This window comes from Miscanthus floridulus, chromosome 18, assembly GCF_019320115.1.
Source record: "Miscanthus floridulus cultivar M001 chromosome 18, ASM1932011v1, whole genome shotgun sequence".
Classification (NCBI taxonomy): Eukaryota; Viridiplantae; Streptophyta; class Magnoliopsida; order Poales; family Poaceae; genus Miscanthus; species Miscanthus floridulus.
In genome coordinates, this window is record NC_089597.1 from 49,784,541 (window position 1) to 49,809,120 (window position 24,580).

General features: G+C 46.1%; 1 protein-coding gene and 1 pseudogene across 1 annotated transcript; both read left to right on the forward strand.

Annotated features, from left to right (window-relative positions):
• Positions 1–16,464: 16,464 nt before the first annotated feature.
• On the forward strand, positions 16,465–20,212 carry LOC136522716 (NF-X1-type zinc finger protein NFXL1-like). The gene has a single exon (XM_066516528.1). It carries the CDS (start codon positions 16,579–16,581, stop codon positions 19,861–19,863), a length of 3,285 nt encoding a protein of 1,094 aa, XP_066372625.1. The 5' UTR covers positions 16,465–16,578; the 3' UTR covers positions 19,864–20,212.
• Positions 20,213–20,431: 219 nt separating this feature from the next.
• On the forward strand, positions 20,432–23,810 carry LOC136523816 (GTPase ERA1, chloroplastic-like; annotated as a pseudogene).
• The last annotated feature ends 770 nt before the right edge of the window (positions 23,811–24,580 follow it).

Sequence of the window (24,580 nt, forward strand, 5' to 3'; positions counted from 1 at the left end):
GGATGCTCAAGCTCATGAATGCAAGTGCCCAATGCATGCTTAACACTAGGGTGTTACATGAACGTCCTGATTGCTATGGTCTCCTTTGCTTCCCAATGGTTCACATGCCTTGTGGTTAAAGATGGCAATGGGGCCCCGATCCCCGATTCCCCGCGGGGAATTCACCTATTAAGGGACGGGGATGCAGCCAAAATACTCCCCACGGGGATGAATTTGGTAGAAAATCATTCCCCGTCGGGGATCACGGGGACGGGGATGGTTTGGCTGTCCCCGGCTCCGATCCCCGCAGACCCGCCCCGTCAAGCAGTATCGCGGCACCGCGCTTCAGCAACCAGGCGACCAGGCCCATGTAAAGGCCCAGGTACTGGCTGAGAGTATATATACGCGCCATCAAACCCTAATTCCCCACTCCCCAACCCTATCCATTCTCTCCACTCCGTAGAAGCCGGCCGCCGCTCGCTCTGTGCGGCTGTACGGTGCCCCTGTCCGCCTCCACCAGATCTCTGCCCAATAACACGTAGTCTCAGGCTCTTGACGAGAACGACGTGTCCGGCTGCGGTGTCCCTGGCTCTCTCCGTGTCCGGCTGCCAGCATCCCTGGAGGCCGGTCTGCCGTCTGCAGCCGCGGTGTACTCCCTGCCTCTCTCCGTGTTCGGCTGCCAGCACCAGTCTGCAGCCAGTTTGCCTCGCCGGTTGGCCTACTGGTGTTGCTAGAGCTGGAGTAGTGTGTTCTCTTTGCTTCTTTGTGTTTGTATCCTATGCCTGTGTATGTGGCTAGGTGCCTTGAAATCTTGTGATTTGTGCATATATCGCTATGTTTTTTTGCTCTGTGTGCTGGACGCCTCGAGAGCTAGCGTGCTGTTGTGCTAGTACAAGTGCAATGTTGCTGCAGCCTTGTTGCCTTGCTATTGGAATGGATTGCTTAAACTTTTTGTACCGTGAATCTGTGATATATTTCTGTAAATTTTCTTATGTTTCTCAAATTTATTTGATACTGAGTTCGGGGACGGGATCCCCACGGGGATTAAATCCCCGACGGGGAACGGGGATGGAGAAGAAATGTTCTCCATCAATGTTCACGGGGACGGGGATGGGGAAAATTCTTCCCCGCGGGAACGGGGATGGTGGCATATCCCCCGACGGGGAATTCCCCGTTGCCATCTTGACTTGTGGTAGCAGGTGCTACATTAATTCGTAACTGCTCTACTTTCGATTTGGTTATCCAGTTGCTCATATTCACTTAACATTCTATTTCCATCCGGTTTCAATTGCAGCGGTTTTACTAGCGGTGCTCTACTGCTTCCTAAAGCAACAACTAGCAGAAAATGCTGATGCAGCGGAGCAGGAGCCAATTAGGCGGCGCCAAGATGCGACAGGCCATGAGACCGAACCGGTTCTGCCAAGGAAAGAGGTGTTCTTTAGCTACGGAGCAACCGAAGAGCATCAGCCCGAGTCCAGTGCGTGGCCTACTGAAGACCCGCTCAGCGAGAAGATGTGCAAGATCTGCTATGACGCGCCCCGGAGCTGCTTCTTGATACCCTGCGGACATTGCCTTACCTGCTTCACATGTGCAAGGAGGTATACATGTTTCTCATCCTTTGTCATGGGGACCCGTTCAGACCACTTTTGCAAGTTTATTAACTCGAAGGTAAAGGGCACATATCTTGCTTCTAGTTCTAGATTTGTAGTGTCACTGATAGTCTATGGAATCTCTGGTTTATCACTTTAGGAATTTTTTTAAGGCTTACTATCATCATCATCAGACTAAAAAAAGACTGTTGTGGGTGAAATTGAGTGGGTCAAACATTCAGAAGTTTTTGTGAAGAAACTGAATATTAAGATAGTTCAACTAATAAGATATATACCAAAATATTCAAAAGATTTTGTGAACAAACTGAATATTAAGATAGTTCAAATAATAAGATATATACCAAAATATATGTACATATTTGAGTGGTATATTTAGATGAAATGTTGCTGATTGTCACTGCCATTGCAGGATTGTGGAAGAGGAAAGCAAGGCCTGCCCAATCTGTCGAAGGCTGATCCAAAGAGTAAGAAGACTGGAGAGACCTTAGATTGCTACGGATGGGCTGTATATTTGCTTCATGTAGCTTCCTGGGCTTCTCGGATGTGTTGGGCCGAGGGTCTGTGTATTTGCCGTAGCCGGCAGCCCTGAGCCCAAGTTCCTGAATCCTGAAACCAGAATAATGATTTGTTTCCTTTTTTGGAAATGAAATCATGTTTGTAGTTAAATTTAAAGCATTTTTCTTCAATAGCTACTATCCTTTTTTGTGTGCCTATCTAATTACATCTACCCCTCTACACTCCCCATCCCAAAATAAGTACACATCTCGCACTTGTAGGCAGTGACGAAGCTAGAAAAAAAATTAGGAGGAGCTGAACAAAAAGAATAAAGGTTTTTTATCTTCTCTTAACCTTAGCCTCTCCTACCTAATACATATATGCATAAAATTTTAAGAAATGGCTTAGAGGGGCTCCACGTGCCCAGGATCGGTAGGGGGGGCTAGAGCCCCCTAGCCCCACCGCTGGCTTCGTCACTGCTTGTAGGAGTAAAACAATTTGAAATTTGATTGAATATATGCAAACCGGTACTAATATTCATGATAGCAAATACACATCATCGGATTAATCACATCATATATATTCATAATAAACCCATTTGAATATACAAATGTTGAAACTATTTTCTATAAATTTAGCTAAAGTTGAAATTAGTTGACACTCGAGTCGTGCTATATGCACTTATTTATTTTAGGATGAACGGAGTACTCATTATTTTTTTTCCTTTTGATTATCTTCAGTGTTTTTTAATGATAATTCCTTTTAATGTGTATTATGGAACGCAACAGCCTTGGAACTTTCTTGGAGTACAAAAATAAAAAATAAAAAACAGCCTTTTTCTTTTGAAGCTAAAAACAGCCTTGGACTTGCCGTCACTCCAATTCTCACGCTGATGTCGTGTTCGTGTACTCCTGCTTTCCTGTCACCAGTTGGATTTGTCCTAGCGCGACCAGAATAAGCCCGTGTTTAGTTCCAAAAATAGTTCCAAAAAAGTGCTACAGTATTCGTCACATCGAATCTTACGCTACGTGTATGGAGCAGTGAATGTAGACGAAAAAAAAAACTAATTGCACAGTTTGGTTGGAAATCGCGAGACGAATGTTTTGAGTCTAATTAGTCCATAATTGAACACTATTTATCAAATAAAAACGAAAGTGCTACAATACCTAAATTCCAACTTTTCCTCCAACTAAACACAGCCTAGAGTACTAAAGTAAAGTATGGAGCCGGTCTGCGCTGATGCCTCTCCGTGTCCGTGGCGCCCAAGTTTCCTCCCTACTAGCTTTTGACTATCCGCAGAGCGTGCAACGTCCACATCACATGACAGGAACAAAAACAACTTTTCTGAAACAACAAATAGAGTATAGAATCCAATCATTCTTCCAAACGAAACGAAAAAGAAAAGTGTAGCCGGATGCGCCTGGCAGTCTGAGAGTGTATGTACAAACACAAAATTTTCTTGCTAAGAGACGTATATATCTTCATATTTTTCGCTTTTTTTTTACGAATTGAATTTGCATCTAGATGGGAAATTGTTTTATCCTGGCGATCAGACTTTCAGGCTTGTATATACACTACTAGTAGTAGAAAATGATCGAGTACTGTAGCTACATTTTCAGACTTGGCAATTAAGTATGTCGATTTCTCTCTCTTTTTTTAGTTTTATTTATTTATAATTGAATTGACGATGCACCGCTTTACCGGCTACCAAAGCGCGCTTGGAGTAAGTAATACACACGTGGCGACGTCAAAGCCCCAAACTGAACCGACCCCAATCGCACCGCACCCGACCGACCTCTCGTCATCTCAAATCATCCCCGAACCGAGGGGCTTTTACATTTTTTACCATTATTAAGATTGGCGCTCATCCGATTATCACTCTTAGGATGGCACTTACAACTTTGCCAGATGAGAGAAGTTTGAGTTTTTAATTTACCACATTTGCGCATGTGGCAAGCCATGCCAGCCCAACACGCTGGCGCCCAGTCAGCAGGCGTAGGTAAAATGTCATCGCTGCCCCTGCCCATTTTCTTCATTACGCCGCATCCCACCCGCTCATTTCGTCCCTCGCTCATTTCGTCCCCATCCCACCCATCGCCACCGACACGTTCTTCCCCCGCGCGCGCCGCCGCCTCCTGCTCCCCTCCCACCGTCCCTGCGCCACGGTGACCGCATCTAGTGAGCGGGACCCCTGGTGAGCGCATTGAAGGTATGTGGCCTTACTCCCCCTTTGCACCCAGGTCCCGTGTCCATTAGGGTTTAGGGTTAGGGTTCATGGACGCTGACTTTGTCTTCCTCAGTTGATTGTTTCGTAGGCTTGTGATGTAGTGGGAGAGGTGGTGTCAACCCGTGTCACAATGGCTAGCAGTAGTGATTGTCCTCCTTGGTAAGTGCTTAATCAACCTAGCAGTGTAGGCAGAATTGGAGGAGTTGGGTACCGTTTAACTCCTCATTTCTTTCATTGTTTACCATGATGCCAGGATCGAATCTGGCAATGCGTTTAGACTAGTCGTTAAGGTTGCTAAATTCGTGGCTGATGGTGAGTATGGGCTAGTTGAAATGGCAGAGCAGCAGCATGACTTATGGTTGGATAGGAACTGTCAATATTCTATGGCTCAATTCCAGGAAGATTTAGCCACAAAGATAATCTGGGGGCCAACTCAAACACTTGCAGTGTGGGTTGTTGACCAAGATACTAGGTCTGAGTGGAAGATTAGGAGGGATGAGCATTTCCAACAGATGATTAAGGACAGATGGGATGAGAGGTTGGCTGTTATTACAGTGGATATTGTGAGGAAGGATGGTTCTAATGCAAATGTCAGCTCTGGTGCTTCTAAAGCTAGATTTGTCTCTGGTGTCACAAGTGGGCCAACTGGTGGCTCATGTGTTGTGCATGATGATGCTGAAGGTTATGGTGATACCTGCAGTTCCCCAGCAGAAACACCTACTGATTTGCCTATAGCAGTTGACTAGACTACTCTAACAATAATAGGGCAGCCTGATAATGATGGTTTAGCAAAAGAGGTTGCTGATGAGGACAAGGTTTATGAGGCAATGGGGTTCATGGAGTCAGAGACAACAGCAGAAGGATCTAGAGAAGAGGTGCCCATTCTAGCTATGTCAGCAGAGATGCAGGCAGATATGAATGATGTAGCTGTTAATATTGATGATACAGTTGATGTAGAACCAATGCATGAATGGGACAGGGACAATCCTGATATGAGTGTTGGCACATGCTATCCCAGCATGGCTGAGTTTAGGCTAGCTGTTAGGCAGCATGCTATAATTAAGGAGTTTAAGTATGATACTGAGCATTCAGATAAAGAAAGGTTCAGGGCTAATTGTGCTGCTCTAGGCTGCCCATGGATTCTTAGAGCTAGAACCCAACATGATGGCAGTGTCAGGGTACAATTTTTTTTTATTGTTGAATAACATCTTTTTCTGTGTTTGTTGAATGTTGCTTTTTTGTTGTCCTCATATGTCCTTTTGTTTTTATTATGTAGATTCAAATCAATCAGGGGGTCCATAACTATGCATCTACACAAAGAGTTGTCAGCAGGATGGCATCTATAGCTTGGGTGACTGAGAGAGCAATCCCCTACCTCAAGAGGAACCCATAAATGGGGTCTAAATAACTCAAAGAAGAGCTGAATTACAAGTACAAGATTGACATCCCCTACCAGATAGTGTACAATGGGAGGCAGAGAGCATCAGATAAGTTATTTGGTAAATGGAATGATTCTTTCGATTATTTGTTTAGGTTTAAGGCTGAGATAGAGATGAGATCACCTAGAAGTGTTGTAGAGATAGACACTGTCACTGATCCTAAGGATGGGAAAATTAGGTTTAGCAGATTCTTCTGTGCATTCAGGGCTAGTATAGATGGATTCTTGAATGACTGCAGGCCTTACATAAGCGTAGATTCCATTGCACTTAATGGGATGTGGAATGGCCACATGCCTATAGCCTTAGCTTTAGATGGCCACAATTGGATGTTTCCTCTGGCCTTTGGATTGTTTGAGTCAGAGACAAAGGAAAACTGGGTCTGATTTATGGAGCAACTTAGGAAGGCCATTGGACCCATGGATAAGCTAGCTATCTGCACTGATGCATGTAAAGGGTTGGAGTCAGCTGTTAGACTAGTATTTCCACAAGCAGAGATGAGAGAATGTTTTAGGCACTTAATGGAGAACATGAAGAAATACTACAATGGTGATGTGTATGGCAAAAACATCTGTCCTGCAGCTAGAGCTTACTCACCACACAAATTCAAGTACTTTTTTAATAAAGTCTTCCGAGCTAGTCTAGATGTGTAAAAATGGTTGATAGAGCATCATCCTTTTCTATGGGCTAGAAGTAAATTCTTAGAACACATCAAGTGTGACTATATCTACAACAATTTAGCAGAATCATGGAATTGTTGGATCAAAGAGCACAAAGATCTTCCTATGCATTGCATGGCAGATGCAATCAGAGAGAAGATAATGGTCTTGTTTGCCTAAAGGAGGAAGATTTCAAGGGCCCTCCCACCTGGTATATGAAAGGTCCTAATGGCTAGAGGAGGGTGAATAGCCTAATAAAAATTCTACAACAACACTTAACAAAAGGGTTAGACAATTATGAGGCGAAGCAAGTGTTGCGCTAGCCTACTCAAAATACAAGCCGCCTACCACAATTCTAGTTTAGGTAGAATCTAATCACTCAATAACTATGACACTACTCTATGTTAGTGTGCTCTCAAAGGCTAATTAAAGAGCCACACCAACCAAGCAAGCGAGCTCTCACAACTAACTACACTAAAGAGCTTGACAACTAGTTTGCGGTAATATAAAGAGAGTGATCAAGAAAGTTATACCGCTGTGTAGATGAAGGAACTAATCAATCACAAGAGTAAATAACAATGAAGACCAATCACCTCAGAATCAAGGATGAATACAATGATTTTTATCGAGGTTCACTTGCTTGCCGACAAGCTACTCCTCGTTGTGGCGATTCACTCACTTGGAGGTTCACGCGCTAATTGGCATCACATGCCAAACCCTCAATAGGGTACCGCACAACCAACACAAGATGATGATCACACAAGCCATGAGCAATTCACTAGAGTACCTTTTGGCGCTTCACCGGGGAAAGGTCAAGAACCCCTCACAATCACCACAATTAGAGCCGGAGACAATCACCACCCTTCGCTCGATGATCCTCGCTGCTCTAAGCCGTCTAGGTGGCGGCAACCACCAAGAGTAACAAGCGAATCCCGCAGCGAAATACGAACACCAAGTGCCTCTAGATGCAAACACTCAAGCAATGCATTTGGATTCTCTCCTAATCTCACAAAGATGATGAATAAATGATGGAGATAAGTGGGAGGGCTTTGGCTAAGCTCACAAGGTTGCTATGTCAATGAAAATGGCCAAAAGTATGAGCTACAGCTGGTCATGGGGCTTAAATAGAAGCCCCCACGAAATAGAGCTGTTATACCTCTTCACTAGGCATAATGCGGGCTGACCGGATGCTTCGATCAGTTGACCGAACGCTGAGCCCCCAGCGTCTGGTCGCTCATAGTCAGCCATGTGTCCTGACTTCAACGGTCATCTGCCTTGACCGGACACTGCGCCTGAGATGACCGGACGCTGAACACCTAGTGTCCGGTCGTTTACAGTAAGGTTCCAAAACTGATTTTTGCCGACCGAACGTGTCCGATCATGCTCGACCGGACCCTGCCAGCATCCGGTTACACTGTGACTTCTTACTATGCTGACCGGCAACACAACCGGATGCATCCCTTCAGCGTCCGGTCATAGAGCGACCCAGCGTCCGGTCAGTTGATCGACGCTAGCATCATTGTGACCAACTTCATTTCACCTCTAACTTCTTCACCCTTGCTCAAATGTGCCAACCACCAAGTGTATCACCTTGTGCACATATGTTAGCATATTTTCACAAACATTTTCAAGGGTGTTAGTTCTTCACTAGATCCTAAATGCATATGCAGTGAGTTAGAGCATCTAGTGGCACTTTGATAACCGTATTCCGATACGAGTTTCACCTCTCTTAATAGTACGGCTATCAAACATAAATGTGATCACACTCTCTAAGTGTTTTGATCACTAAAACAAAATAGCTCCTAAGGTTTATACCTTTGCCTTAAGCTTTTTGTTTTTCTCTTTCTTCTTTCCAAGTCCAAGCACTTGATCATCACCATGGGATCACCATCATCATGTTATGATCTTTATTTGCTTCACCACTTGGAGTGTGCTACCTATATCATGATCACTTGATAAACTAGGTTAGCACTTAGGGTTTCATCAATTCACCAAAACTAAACTAGAGCTTTCAGTATATTGCCTGGGATCATTCATCAACTAAATGCAGCATCTAGGGGACTTGGACACCTGACCATTTCCAAGGGGCACCCAAATCAGGCTAAAGTTACAGAGATCTACAAGGATGAAGAAGTGAGAAGGCATGTTGTGTACCTAGTTGACAAAGTTTGCACATGTAGACAGTGGCAGATAATTGGTCAACCATGTCCCCATGCCTTGGCTTTGATTACCAGCACTAGGCAACCAGACATGGCCAAATTTGTGGATCAATATTATTTAGTTCAGAAGTTTCAAGCAGCATATGAGGGTATCATTCCTAATATCACGGATAGGAACCAGTGGCCTGAGGTAGACAAAGGGTTAAAGCTGCACCCTCCATGCCAGAAGAAGAGAAGTTAGAAGACTGAGGAAAAATAGGATCAAGTCTGCAAAGGAGACAGGTGGTAAGGCAACAAGGCAAGTAAGGTGTCCTAACTGCAGTGAGTATGGTCATAGGGGTGGTAGCTAGAAATGTCCACTCACTAGCACCAAGAAAAGGTACCTTCTCAATTCTTCTTTATTTGTTACATTACAATATGAAACTGATCCTATCATTATTGTAGGAAGAGAGCAAAGAAGACCACAGTCAAAGTTGGGAGGAAAAAAGCCAAAAAAGGTACCACTACTGAGAAAGCACCAACTCCAAGGACTAGAGCAGCTATTACAAGGGAGGCAGCAGCAAAGGCTAAGAGGGAGGATCTAGAACTAGAGCTAAAGGCAGCAGCAGCAAGGGAAGCAGTCCAAGCAGTAGCAAGGGAAGAAGCAGAAGCAGCCCAAGCAGTAGCAGCAAGGGAAGCAGCCTAAGTAGCAGCAAGGAAAGAAGCAGAAGCAGCCCAAGCAGCAGCAGCAAGGGATGAATTTTCTGCAACTCAAGCACATGAACAAGTGATGGAGGTGATGGCTTTAGAAGTTCAGCTCCCAGAGACAGCTATTCAGGCCACAACAGCTAGGAGGTACTGCTCTTCTTCCACTGACAGCATGACAATTGATAATGGATTACCTGTGTAATAAATCGATCATTAATCAAACTTTATTTTCCACAGGTCCTTATTTGTTGAAGATGTAGATAACTCCTAGGAAAAAGTAGTTGGCAACTAAGGTGAAGAAGACACCGCACAAGACAAGAGGAGGAAAGATAAATACAGGAGCCTGACTGGTCTTGTTTTGCCAATATCACGAACTTTCATTATTTTGCAAAAACAATATTATGTAATGATGGGAACAAAAACAGCATGTAATGCCCCAAGTTGAACTTGTTATGTGTAATGAGCGCTAAACTCTATCTGTATGCCCAGAATTTGCTACCTGTATAATGGCCAGGAGTTGCAACCTTAATGTACCCTATCTGTCATTGTTACTTGCCTCTATCTTATTTTGCATGTACCCTATCTGTCATTGTTATTTGCCATAGTTAAATGAATCAAGGAGAGAACAGATAACGTATTTGATCCACAACTACATGTTTTTGAGGAACTGAAAGAGACAACCTCCTTCTGCGACCTTTATGTAATGACAAAAGTAGATGTATACAGCTAGATACACAAGGCAGGGTGTTGTCTAAGCCTCCAATGCATGTCAATGCGACATTACTTCTAGGCTTCCAGTTCTCAAATGAATCAAACATCACAAGGTTATCTGGACTATAAAGCAAATTATATCAAATTGCAATACAATAGGTATTTTATAATCACAACAACCAGAGGACAACACAGTTCAAAGTTTCATTGCAAATGGTTCATACATCATGTTCAATTCATTTTCAAACACATTGCTACAAATCAAGTCATTACAACTGATCTGACAACAATTCCAAACACAACAATTACAACAACAACAATGAAACAGTTCATTTTCCACATCAGGTTCTCCATCTTCTTCTCTAGGTCCTTCTCCTCATGGTTAGCATATTCACTGCCCTCTGATCCTTCTTCCAGTTCCTCGACCTCGTTACAATTAATAATGGCGATCTTCTTCTCAATCAGCTCATCTAGGTACTCATTCTAGAATATGTAGAATCCACACAATTTCGGATTCTGCAAACACCATTTCATGACTGTTAAACTCTAGATTTCAAACAAAGAAAGCAAGAGAGATGGAGACACAGCAAAACTGACCCCATTCCTAGGGCACTTGAAAAAGCTCCGGCCCTTGTTGGGAGTGTCCTGCTTGACGCGAAGCTCAATCACACGGGCCAGATGGCAATCCGGACATTGAATCAAAGGAAGCTCAGTTTCTTTACCGACCGAATATGCCACAGCATGCGTACGCACGGAGCTCCTGCCTTGTTCCTGCCTCCTCAATGCCCTACTGGCGCTGGATGACTCCGCCCTCTGTGACCAGCAATCACTACTGCTAGCCATTGTGACACGGGTTGACACCACCTTTCCCACTACATCACAAGCCTATGGAACAATCAACCGAGGAAGACAAAGTCAGCGTCCATGAACCCTAACCCTAAACCCTAATGGACATGGGACCTAGGTGCAAAGGGGGAGTAAGGCCACAAACCTTCAATGCGCTCACCAGCGGTCCCACTCACCAGATGCGGTCACCGTGGCATAGGGACGGCGGGAGGGGAGCAGGAGGCGGCGGCATCGTGGGGAAGAACGTGTCGGCGGCGGCTGGTGGGATGGGGACGAAATGAGCGGGTGGGATGCGGCGTAACGAAGAAAATGGGCAGGGGCAGCGATGACATTTTACCTACGCCTGCTGACTGGGCGCCAGTGTGTCGGGCTAGCGTGGCTTGCCACATGCGCAAATATGGTAAATTAAAAACTCAAACTTCCCTAAGAGTGATAATCGGATGAGCGTCAATCTTAAAAATGGAAAAAATGTAAAAGCCCCCCGAACCGACCGACCCAGGTCGCCTGCCTCCTTCCTCCTTCCCCATCGCTGGTTTGCCGCCTCTCCAAGGCTCTTCCCAATCAAATACCCCATTCCTCCCCCCTCCCCCCGCCCCCCTTCCTCAGGGCTTTTTATATATTTATCATTATTACGATCGCCACTTACAGGAATCACACTCTTAGAATGATGCTTACAAATTTAGCCGTTTTAGTTCGTGCTCCTTTCATTTTTACCACTTTCGCCTATGTGGCACGCCAGCTCGTGCTGACACGCTGGCACCGGCATGGGAAATGACCCCGCTGCTCCCGGCCATCTTTCAATTAGATGCACCGTTGCCCTCTCCCTTTTCCCCCTCCCCATTTCGTTCACCGCCGCCTCCTTTCTCTGCCCGCCCGCCGCCCCATCCTGCTCGTCTCCACCGCCACGACCACCACGGACGGCAACCTTGGTGTTCTTCAGCACATCCATCATCGATGGATCGAAGGTACGTGCCCTACTTCATAACTGGGACACAGAGCCCGCGCCGAGTAGGGTTAGGGATTAGGTTAATGTTTGCTGATTTCGTCTTGCTCTGCTATTTTCTTCATAGGCGATTGATGTAGTATGTCTCCATCTGATCCGTGTCACAATGGCCACTGGTGATTGCCCTCCTTGGTAAGCACTTTACCACAGTAGGTGTGTAGTACTTAGTCTATACTTGCTCATGTTTTTCCATGTCTATGATGATGCCAGGATCGATCCTGGCAGTACATTTAGGCTAGTTGTTAAGGTTGGTCCATATGTTGCTAATGAATATGGTCTAGTGGACATGGCAGATCAGCAGCATGACATCTGGTTTGATAGGAACGATCAGTATTCTCTTGCTAAATTCCATGATGATTTATCAACAAAGACTATCTGGGGGCCTTCTCAAACACCTACAGTCTGGGTTGTAGACTAAGAGACTAGCTTTGAGTGGAAGCTTAGGAGGGATGAACATGTGCAGCAAATGATTAAGGACCATTGGGATGAGAGGGTGGCTTTTCTTATAGTTGATGTTGTCAAGAAAGGTGTGTGTAATGACAATGCTAGTTCAGCTGCTTCTAGAGCTAGATGTGTCTCTGGTGTGACTAATGAACATAGTGCAGAGCCTAATGATGTTGAAGGTTGTGGTGATACTTGTAGCACCCCACCCCCCCATGATGAGCAACCTATAGTAGTAGTTGATTGGAGCATTCGAACCATTCAAGAGAACCCTAAAGATGATGGTACTGCTACACAGCTTGTTGATGAGGATCAGATATATGAGGCTATGGGATTCAAGGAAGCTGAGGCAAGAGAGGAAGAACATGGTACACAAGAGGTGCCAATTCTAGCTATGTTAGCACAGATGCATGAAGACATGAATACAGCAGCTGTTGATATTGATGACATTGCTCATGAAGAGCCACTGTATGAATGGGACAGGGACAATCCTGATATGAATGTAGGCACTGTGTATCCTAGCATGGAGGAGCTTAGGCTAGCAATTAAACAATATGCTATAAAAAGGGAGTTTGAGCTTGTTACTGAGCATTCAGACACAGAAAGATACAGGGTCTGCTGTGGTGCTCTAGGCTACCCATGGAAACTTAGAGCCAGAACCCAACATGATGGCAGTGTCAGGGTACATTTTCTGATTTTATACACATGTTTGTTGTAGTTTTTGTTTGCATTGCATCTTCTCCATTGAACTGGTGGTTTGAAGCCTTTCAATTATACTTATGTATGGCTTTTTTTGTACATGCAGATTCAAATAAATAAACAAGATCATAAGTGTGCATCTACACAAAGGGTTGAAGACAACACTATGGCCTCAATAAAATGGGTGGCAGAGAGAGCAGTTCAATTCTTAAAGAAGAAGGCATCAATGGGGGCTACAAAGATGAAAAAAGGAGTTAAAATTCAAATATGGTATTGACATCCCCTACCAGACAGTGTACAATGGGACTAGGAGAGCATCTGAAAAGCTTTTTGGTAAGTGGAATGATTCTTTCGATTGGTTGTATAGGATAAAGGCTGAGATAGAACTGAGATCACCTGGTAGTGTGGTAGAGATAGACACTATCACAGATGATGAAGGCAAAGTTAGGTTTAGTAGATTCTTCTATGCATTCAAAGCAAGTATAGATGGTTTTTTGAATGGCTGTAGGCCTTATATCAGTGTAGACTCCACTGCTCTTAATGGGTCCTGGAATGGCCACATGCCAGCAGCCTTAGCTCTAGATGGCCATAACTGGTTGTTTCCTTTAGCATTTGGCTTCTTTGACTCTGAGACAAAAGACAATTGGGTTTGGTTTATGGAACAACTTAGGAAAGCAATTGGACCCATGGAGCACTTAGCAATCTGCACAGATGCATGCAAGGGTTTGGAGTCAGCTATAAAAAGTGTGTTTCCAGATGCAAAGTGGAGAGAATGTTTTAGGCATTTGATGGAGAATATGAAGAAGTACTACACAGGTGATGTGTATGGCAAGAATATGTGGCCTGCAGCTAGAGCATATTCCCCACATAAGTTCAAGTACTTCTTTGACAAAGTGTTGACAGCTAGTCCAGAGGTGCAGAAATGGCTTGATGAGCACCATCCATTTCTTTGGGCAAGAAGCAAGTTCTCTGCTGATATCAAGTGTGACTACATAAACAACAATCTAGCGGAATCTTGGAATGCTTGGATCAAAGAGCACAAAGACCTGCCTGTGCACTGCATGGTAGATGCCATTAGAGAGCAGATAATGATCTTATTTGCCAAAAGAAGGAAGATTTCTATAGCATTGCCTCCTAGTATATTGCCTGCTGTCATCTATCAGCTCAATGCTACCTCCAGGGGACTAGGTCACATGCATGTTTCCAAAGGCCACCCTACTGAAGCTGAGGTCACTGAGGTGTACAAAGATGAAGAAGTTAGAAGGCATGTTGTGTACTTACCTCAGAAAATTTGCACTTGCAGGCAGTGGCAACTAACTGGTAAACCATGTCCACATGCACTGACAGTTATCACCAGCATGAGGAACCCTGACATGGGATCCTTTGTGGACAACTATTATTCTATGGCCAAGTTTCAAGCAGCATATGCAGGTATAATTCCAAGCATCACTGATAGGAATCAATGGCCTGAGGTGGCCAAGGGGTACAAAGTCCACCCTCCACTATAGAAAAAGAAAGAGCCTAGAAGATTGAGGAAAAATAGGATGAAACCAGCAAGGGAGACAGGAAGCAAAGCAACTAGGCAAGTCAGGTGCCCAAACTATAAAGAGTATGATCACAGGGCTAGTAGCTGGAAGTGTCCCCACACTAGAACAAAGAAAATGTGCCTTCTAACTGTGATTTACTTATTTTTGTTTTTTTTTGTAAATGATAACCACTGACCCTACACTTTGTAGGAAGAGAGCAAGTAAGAAGAAACCAGCCAAGGTTGGGAGGAAGAAGGCCAAGACATCTGGTGGTGATGAAGCACTAACTCTAAGAACAAGAGCAGTATTGGCAAGAGAAGCATCAACAAAAGCTAAGAGGGAGGCCTTGGAAGCACAAATGAAGGCAGAAGCAGCAAGGGAACTAGCAGAAGCAGCAGCAAGGGAGGAAATGGAAGCTACAAGAAATGAATTTGCAACAGCAAGGGAAGAAGGAGGCCTAGAACTAATGGCTTTGGAAGCTGTTCTACCAGAAACACCAATTAGAAGGTACTCATTTCATCTTTTTTAAGATGATTAATTGAAACTATGCTGGTAACTAAATATGTTTTTTTTCTATAATAGGGCACTGTTTGCACAAGATAAAAGTCCAACCTGAGCCTATGAAGAAAATTACACCAAGGAGGAAGCAGTTAGCAACTAAAGTGAAGAAAACTCCACCACCTAAGAAGAATGGAGAGAAGGACAAGGGGAAGGGCAAGGCCAAGGCCAAGTGACCATGGATGGTCTTTTATGCAATGATCTGGAACTTTTATGTTCAATGGCATGTAATTTATGTTATGTACTTAAATGGGCACAGAAACAGTAAGCATGGTGCCCTTATTTTGGTAGTGAAGAACATCTCAGTTATGTGATGGCAAACCAACCCCTATTTGAATGTCAAGAACATCTTATTTATGTAATGTAATGGCAAACAATTAGCCCCTATTTCAATGGCAGCTTGCAGTTGCTCTTTTTCATTATAAGTTGGTTGTAACTGCTCATTCACTGAAAACAACTCCAACTGCTCATTCATTTGAAACTGAGAATGCACAATTCCAACTGCTCATTCATTCAAGCATACTGGACAACCAATTTCATTGAAATAAAAGGGTTCATTGTCATACAAAGTCACTACATCAGGTCATCATAGATTTGAAAACTACTCCAAACACAACAACCACAAGACAAACAATGACATAGTTCATTTTTGACATCATCTTCTCAAGCTTCTTCTCTAGTGCCTCAGTCTTCAGGTCCTTCAAGCCCTCCACCCCCAGATGGGCGCCTTCATTGTGCTCTTCTCCTCCCTCCTCCACCAGTTCCTCAATCTCCTCGCAGCAGATCCTGATGATCTTCTTGTCGACCAATTCATCGAAATAAGCCTTCTAGAACCTATAGAAGCTACAGAGCTGCGGATTGTGCAAAAAAAAAGAAATAAATAAGACAAGCTAGGGCTAGAATGAAGGAAAAAGGAAAATCACCAAAACTCACCCCGTTTCTAGGGCATTTGAAGAAGCTACGGCCCTTGTTTCGAGTGTCCTGCACCACGCGAAGCTCAATCACACGAGCGAGCTTGCAATCGGGGCAGACAATCAAGGGGAGCCCTGTTTCTGTACCAACCGGATAGGCCATAAACCTAGCGACCGCGGAACTCAGCCTCCTCGCCGACCTACTCGAGCTAGATGACTCCGCCTTATGCGACATGGTTGCCGTCCGTGGTGGTCGTGGCGGTGGAGACGAGCAAGATGGGGGCGACGGGCGGGTAGAGGAAGGAGGCGGCGGCGAACGAAATAGGGAAGGGGAAAAGGGAGAGGGCAACGACGCGTCTAATTGAAAGATGGCCGGGGGCAACGGGGTCATTTTCCGTGCCGGTGCCAGCGTGTCAGCACGAGCTGGCGTGCCACATAGGTGAAAGTGGTAAAAATGAAAGAAGCACGAACTAAAACAACTAAATTTGTAAGATTCGGGCAATAGTAACCCCACACCCCACACCGCACTCCACCCCTGCACCAACACTCTTCCATACCCCACCGCCTACACCCCGACCCGACGGCGGGCGGCGCAGCAACCCTAGGTCTACCCCTCCCGTCCCGCCGCCGTATGCAGCCCTCCACCGATCGCCGTCGCGGGGCTGGACCCGTGGTCACCGCCTCCCGCTCCGAGTGGCGCCCCCGCCCCCGCCCCAGCCCCGCCGCCTCTTTCCCCGGCGCCGCCGGCCCTATCCTGCCCTTCCCTACCCCGGCCTCGGAGGCCCGGCCGTCCCACCGCCGCTCGCGCCGCTCCAACCACGGCAACAACAACGGGAACAACCACAGTCGCCGCTCTGCCCCGCCTCAGGAGCAGAACGACAGCGCGAGATACCGTCGCCGCGGTCCGCCGCCGGAGAGGCCGGCTCCCGCGCCTGCGCCTGCGGCGGCGACTTGGGGCGATGGGGCGGTGCCGCAGCTGGTGCAGGAGATCCAAGACAAGCTCGCCCGCGGCGCGGTGGAGTGCATGATATGCTACGACATGGTGCGGCTGTCGGCTCCCATCTGGTCCTGCGGCAGCTGCTTCTCCATATTCCACCTCCCCTGCATCCGCAAGTGGGTGCGCTCCCCGGCCTCCGCCGCCGAGGCATCCCCGGCAGCAGACCCCGCCTCCCCCTCCTGGCGCTGCCCGGGGTGTCAGTCCGTGTACGCCACCCCCGCCCGCGACCTCGCCTACACCTGCTTCTGCGGGCGCCGGAGAGATCCCCCCAACGACCATTTCCTAACACCCCACTCCTGTGGCGAGCCCTGCTCCAAGCCTCTCGAGAGGGCGGAACCGCCGGGCGCCAAGGGGGAGGATGTTGACGCCACCAGTTGCCCGCACGTCTGCGTCCTTCAGTGCCACCCGGGCCCGTGCCCGCCCTGCAAAGCATTTGCTCCGGATCGGCCCTGCCCCTGCAGGAAGCAGATCATCGTGCGGCGGTGTGCGGACCGGAGCACGCCTGTGACCTGTGGCCGCCCTTGTGAACAGATGCTACCTTGCAAAAGGCATCGCTGTGAGAAGGTTTGCCACACTGGTTCTTGCGGGGATTGTGCGGTTCTCATCTCTGCACGGTGCTTCTGCGGGAAGAAGAATGAGACATTCCTATGTGGAGACATGATGGTAAAGGGGAAGCTGTCTGAGGAGGACAGGGTGTTTTCTTGCAATGAGCTGTGTGGCCGCACACTTGCCTGTGGCAATCATGCTTGCAAGGATATGTGCCACCCAGGGCCTTGTGGAGACTGCGAGCTCATGCCAGGGAAGGTCAGTACATGCCATTGCGGCAAGACCAGGCTGCATGAGAGGAGGGCGAGCTGCTTGGACGCAATCCCCACCTGCGACAAGATATGCGATAAGAAACTGCCATGTGGGGTGCATAGGTGCAAGGTCAATTGCCATGAGGGAGAATGTCCACCTTGTTTGGTCCGCGTTGAGCAGAAGTGCCGTTGTGGCTCATCAGGTCAGATGGTAGAGTGCTACAAGGTCGCAATGGAAGAGTTCCGCTGCAACAAGCCTTGTGGTCGCAAGAAGAACTGTGGGAGGCATCGGTGCAGTGAGCTCTGTTGCCCACTGTCTAGGAAAGTTGCACAGCTTGAAGGTGGCAACTGGGATCCTCATCTCTGCCAGATATCATGTGGCAAGAAGCTCCGGTGTGGGCAGCATGCATGCCAGCTACTCTGCCACAGTGGTCATTGCCCACCCTGCTTTGAGACTATATTCACTGATCTCACTTGTGCCTGTGGCAGAACTTCTCTCCCGCCACCTCTGCCTTGTGGAACACCGACACCATCTTGTCCACATCAGTGCTCAGTTCCCCAGCCTTGCGGACATCCTGCCTCACATTCATGCCATTTTGGGGACTGTCCGCCTTGTATCGTGCCAGTGATGAGAGAATGCATTGGGGGGCATGTGATGCTGAGGAATATCCCTTGCGGATCGAAGGATATCAGGTGCAACCAATCATGTGGGAAGAATCGCCAATGTGGAATCCATGCTTGCAACAGGCCTTGCCATCCTCCCCCTTGTGATCAGACACCTACAAATGGAGATGCTAGCTCAAGCTCTGGTGGCAAAGCAGCTTGTGGACAGGTATGTGGTGCCGCAAGGAGAGAATGCAAGCACACATGCACTGCCCCATGTCACCCATCTTCCCAATGCCCAGATTTGAGATGTGAATTTGCAGTGACTATTACCTGCTCTTGTGGCCGAATCACTGCAACTGTTCCCTGCGGTGCTGGTGGATTCTCCACGGGTGATAATATGTTTGAAGTCGCCATCATACAGAAGCTGCCATTGCCACTCCAACCAGTGGAATCAAATGGGAGGAGGGTGCCTCTTGGGCAGAGGAAGATTTCTTGTGATGAGGAGTGTGCAAAGATGGAGAAGAAGAGGGTCCTTGCTGAAGCATTTGACATCACTCCACCCAATTTGGATGCATTGCATGTTGGTGAGAATTCAAGTTCATCAGATTTGGTTTCTGACCTGTTCCGGCATGAGCCAAAGTGGGTGCTGGCCATAGAAGAGAGGTGCAAGTTCCTTGTACTTGGCAAGGTGAGAGGCAGTTCTTCAAGCAATCTGAAACTGCATGTCTTTTGCCCCATGTTGAAGGACAAGAGAGATGCCATCAGGCTAATTGCAGACCGGTGGAAGCTTTCTGTCAAGGCGGCTTGTTGTGAGCCTAAGCGTTTTGTTACTATCCATGTCACACCCAAATCGAAACCGCCTGCTCGCATACTGGGATCCAAGGCAGGAGCACCTGTTACAGCTGCCCATCCTTACTTTGATCCACTTGTTGACATGGATCCGAGGCTAGTTGTCGCCATGCTTGACCTGCCACGGGATGCTGATGTCAACGCTCTAGTCCTAAGGTTTGGTGGGGAATGTGAATTGGTCTGGCTGAATGACAAGAATGCCATTGCTGTATTCAATGATCCAGCTAGAGCAGCAACAGCGCTGAGGCGGCTGGATTATGGCTCTGCTTACCAGGGCGCTGCGATGTTTATGCCAAGCAGCGCTCAGGCATCTTCTTCAGGCAATGTTTGGATTGGAGAGCAGAAGGATGGGGGGCTCACTGCTAGGAGCAATCCATGGAAGAAGCCTGATCTGCCCTCTGGAGACTGGACTAGTGTTGCTGGCCATGCTCCAGCACCTGGATGGAGAGGCGCCAACACTGCCTCTCAAGTCATGGGTACTCCGAACCGATGGAATGTTCTGGACTCAGACGCTGCTGCAAGCTCTGGTCCAGGCGATGAGCAAAAGCCTGCTCCGCGCACGGATGCTGCATACAGCGCAATACCAAACGCTGGGAATGCTGGGCCATCTGTGACTAAGCTGCAGCCGGATGTAGAGGTGGACGACTGGGAAGAAGCTTGTGAATGAGGTAGCATTGGGAAGTTTGGTCCAGATGTTTTTTATTCTTCTGGAATCTGGTTATTATAGTTTAATCTGCTTCGCTGGTACTGTTGCTATGTTGGTACCGAGCCTTCATGTTGTAGCACACATTTTTAATTAGTTTCGTGAAGTGCTGATTTTGTTACGCAGGCGACTGAGCCGGCAAATGAATCTCTGTAAGGCTGCTGCTTATTTTCGCAGACCTTTTGTCGAGTTCAGAAGAAATTAGTATGCCACAAGGTTTCTATCTTTTATTATTGGTTATTGGCCTTGTTCGCTTCGCTGAAAAAACTGTTTCAGCTGATTTGTTGTGAGAGAAAAACTGAAAAGTACGGATTATAAGAGAAGCGAACATGACCATTATTAGGTTTCGATGGTATCTTTTGTTACTCGCTTATATAATTTACTTGTGAAAGTATCTGGGTCTCGGGTTTGGGTCTTGAGCGCTGGTATTGTGTGAGAAAAAGCGGGAGAGGTGCTGTGCATGCTCTGCCTCTGTTAGTAGTGTTCGTCATGCTGAGCTCTCTCTTCTCTTCTACTACATCTATATACTACAATGAAGAACCAAAAGCGACGCCCACACCCCCTTCGTCCGTCATCCGTCGCTCCTCGCTGGTCTAAAAAAGTACATAGTGATTCACGACCCGCCTCTATCTTCTCCTGTATCGAGAAGCCGGACCGGAGCCTGGCACTGCTGGATGAGTACGAGATGGAGGAATTTGGCTCCTCTCTTTGCACCAATCACAGCAGCAGTTAGGCTCCTCACTTTGTGCTTTCTGCGTTTGAAATTAGTCAGGTTTAGTATTGATTAAGCTTAGGAATTGAGGTCATGCAATTAGTTCTAAACTTTATTAGCCAAATTTCGTCCTAGTTCGTAAAGTAAAATTATGGAGCTTGCAAAGTTGCAATGCGCAGAGCATTTTCGTCAAAATCCAGAAAGAAAATTGATCCACATTGAAAGATTGGCGTACTGATACGGTATCTCAGGTTATGTTGCTGTATTGGGGAAGCCAAATGTTGGCAAGAGCACACTTATTAACCAAATGGTTGGTCAGAAACTTTCAGTTGTAACAGATAAACCGCAAATAACAAGACATCGCATTCTTGGTATATGGGGAACCAGAGTACCAGGTATCAGAATTTAATTCAGTTCAATGCAAATTAAGGTCCTCGGAAGTTTCTGGTCCCATTACCATCAAGAGGATCATGTTGCTTTTCACTGCTAATCGAGTTATCATTTAGTTTGCAGATTATACTTTATGACACTCCTGGTGTTATTAAAAAGGAGATGCTTAAGGTGGACAGTATGATGATGAAGAATGTTAGGAGCGCTATCGGCAGCGCTGACTGTGTGCTTGGGTTGTTTCTGATGCTTGCAAAGCACCTGAAAAGGTATTGCCAGCAGCAAGAAAGAAAGTAATCCATCTTGACATTCAATCATTTTACCTTACATCTTGCAAGCGTTGAGCTTTTAGATTGATGAAATGCTTGAAGAAGGTGTGGGAAACAAAGATATTGGACTCCCTGTACTACTTGTATTGAACAAGAAAGATCTCATAAAACCCGGAGAAATCGCAAAGAAACTTGAGGTATGAACCTGATACGATTGTTGGAAGGTGGTTCCCTGTTTCTTTTGTGCTTTCCTCGGCATGCAGTTGGTATTTATTTCCGGACAACTCTTTTGACAGTGGTACCAAAAAATTACTAATGTTGATGATGTTATAACAATAAGTGCTAAATTTGGTAATGGGGTGGATGATATCAAGGAGTGGATACTGTCAAAGCTCCCTATGGGTCCTGCCTACTACCCCAAGGTATTAGCAAAGATCATTCATATTTTTCTAAATGCATCTCCCCTGTGCTTTGTTTACCTTTGAGGCCTTGTTTGGATGCACATGTATTCATCTCAATCCACATGCGTTGAAGTGGATTAGAGTGGAATTAAACTAAGTTCCATTCCAATCTACTCCAACACATGTGGATTAAAGTAGGTACACATGCATCCAAACAAGGCCTAAATGTCATTGACTGTCCTGTGTATTATAAACAGAGAGAGTCAGGTTCAGATGCTCAGAACATTTTAGTAAATATTTGTCTGTGGTCAAGAGTGTGCTCCTGAATATCATTATTGTTGAACTTGATGTGGCCATTCCAATATTGAACCCGACAATAATCTTGGTTTGATCGATGGAGGCATTAGCAAATCATATTTTTGCAGATGGCATAGTACTTTGCTTTTTTCTGGTATTGGTGAACTGAACAATGTGAACTTGAAACCGCTGATGTATAAATTAGCACTAAATGATTACTATGTTCCTCCTAGGCTACTACAAATCAGATGTGAAGAAATATTTTCTCCAAAGCCAGAGATTCGGAACTTTCCCGACATATGTTTACTTCATCCAGATGATGCAAAATAATAAGTTTACACCATTTCAGTACATTGTTAATTTGTTATCACGCTCTTTGTTGCTCTGTGGTTTATCTCCTAAACGGTCATATGCTCTGTAATATGATTCCTCAGTTGAACCCATCTTTTTTTTTGTTAGATGCTGAGCTACATGGGATGATTTGAGATTAATAAGCGTATTTTGTTCATGTGGTTCATCATGTTTCAGGATATAGCCAGGAGAAGCCAAAATTTCAGCTTCGTCTCTTGCCGACCTACGCAGCACAGATACTTCAGGTCAGGGACGTATCCCGTATCCCGTATCCCGTATCCGATACGGATATGCCGCAGATACGTATCCCTGAGTATCCACATTTTATTTAATTTGTTTAATCAATTATAGATACATGGGCCGATACGTATCTACAGGTTGGATACGGCCCAATCAGCCCAACAAGGTGCAGGCGGCAGGAACCTGCCCACCTCGACCTGACCGGCTGACCCTAGCCCCTCACGTTCCTCACTCGCGCCGCCTCCCGCACGCACTCGCGGCTCGCGCAGGCAAGGCGCCGCCGCCGCTCAGCGGCCGTCGGCGACGACCCTCCGCGGAAGCCAGCGGCCCTACCGGCGAGGCGTCGAGTTCTTCTTCATTCTCCACCGACGGGACAGCGCGTGTATCCGCGACCTCTGGGCTCCGGCGAGGCGGCGACGGCGAGTGGTGACTGCGGGGACCTCTGGGCTTCGGAAGGATGGCGCTGAGGGGGGTCTGGCAGCTGCAGAAGCTCGTGGTAAACTACTGCGACTGGGGAGGGAGCAGCAGGGGCATCAGGTATGATGATATATTTTGGTTCCTCACTTCGGTAGTAGTTCCATTAGACCATAGTGTTTTCTTATCATTTCCTTAGTTCTGTTGCTAGAATTAGTCGAGATACTGCTAATACATGTTCTTCAATGTGGGAATTGGTCGGATGGTTGGTCGACTGTGCCCAGCCAAGGATTCGTCGTTGCAGACGAGTGTGGTGTGTATGCAGTTACAATTTGGAAGTTGGAAACTCAAGACAACTATCCTGTTGCTTCTTTAGCTTTTCTAGGGCATTCCTGCGTGGAAATTTCATTTCTAGACAGAAATGTGTTGTGGGACTAGCGGGTACTGATGTCTGGGAATGAGTTAAAAGAGCTGCCCATTTAGTCACGATTTAGATCAATTACATGCTATTTGTTGCAACAATAGAATCAGGCACTCTATGCCTGTGCTTGTGTTCGTTCATCAGATTTTAGCTCGAGCTAGAGCACTTTCCTTGTACAGCAGTACACTATAGTTTAGTGGCAGCTGTATGGGCTTCTGATCAAACATGGTGCTGGTTAGTATGAGGTAATTCATTACTGGATATCAATGGCTGATTCTGCTCTTTAACAACTAGCACCTTTTCTGATTGCAGGGACTTCATGGAGGCACATCTTCCAGCCTTTAAGGAAAAGAATCCACACTTAGAAGTGGTGACAGAGCTTGTCCGTGGTCAACATCCTAACTTGAAGGGAATTTACAGTAAGATCTTGGTTACTTTCCTTTTCCATTGCAATTTATGAATTCTGTGGAACTAGTTTCCTGATAGGGATACAACTTATGTATGGATAGACGCTATAGGAATACAATGTAGCTTAACCTGCCATGTTCAGTTGAAAATTGCACAGCATGGCCATTTCATTAATGAAAGAAGAGAGCTGTACATGTATAAACAGAACTGGCAAAATAAGTGCGACAGGAGTAAAAGAATGTTAAAGTAAAGGAAAGGCAGAGAGAGGAGAAAGTAAGAAGAAAGGAAAACCTCAAGACAGGGTAAGAGATGAAGAAGTGTGAAAGAAAGAAGTAAAGGGGAAAAAATGGAAAATATAAATATCAGCCTTGAATCTCATCATATGAATGTGAACTTGAACTTCCATCTTCCTGTTCCCATCTATCTGTCAAGGCTGTGATAGCATCCCTCCTTGAATCCTTATTGGCCCAATTTTTGTCTGTTCTCTCTGCACAAGCTTGAATACCTGTTTGGAATAACACGCCTGAAGGTGAACATACCTTAGTTTACATATACCACGGTCAAGATAAAACCTCCATTGGAATTGTGCACATTTCATGATCCTCATGAATGCTGGGAGGATGGATGATCACACCCATCTTGGATTGGACGGAATAGGACCGGTTAGCAATTTTTTGTGGGATAAGAGGGACGCCAACCAACAATTCTTTGGATTGATACAGATTCTTGTGTTGTCAGTTTGATCTTATATATGGGGCCATTACAATATTGCATGCACTAA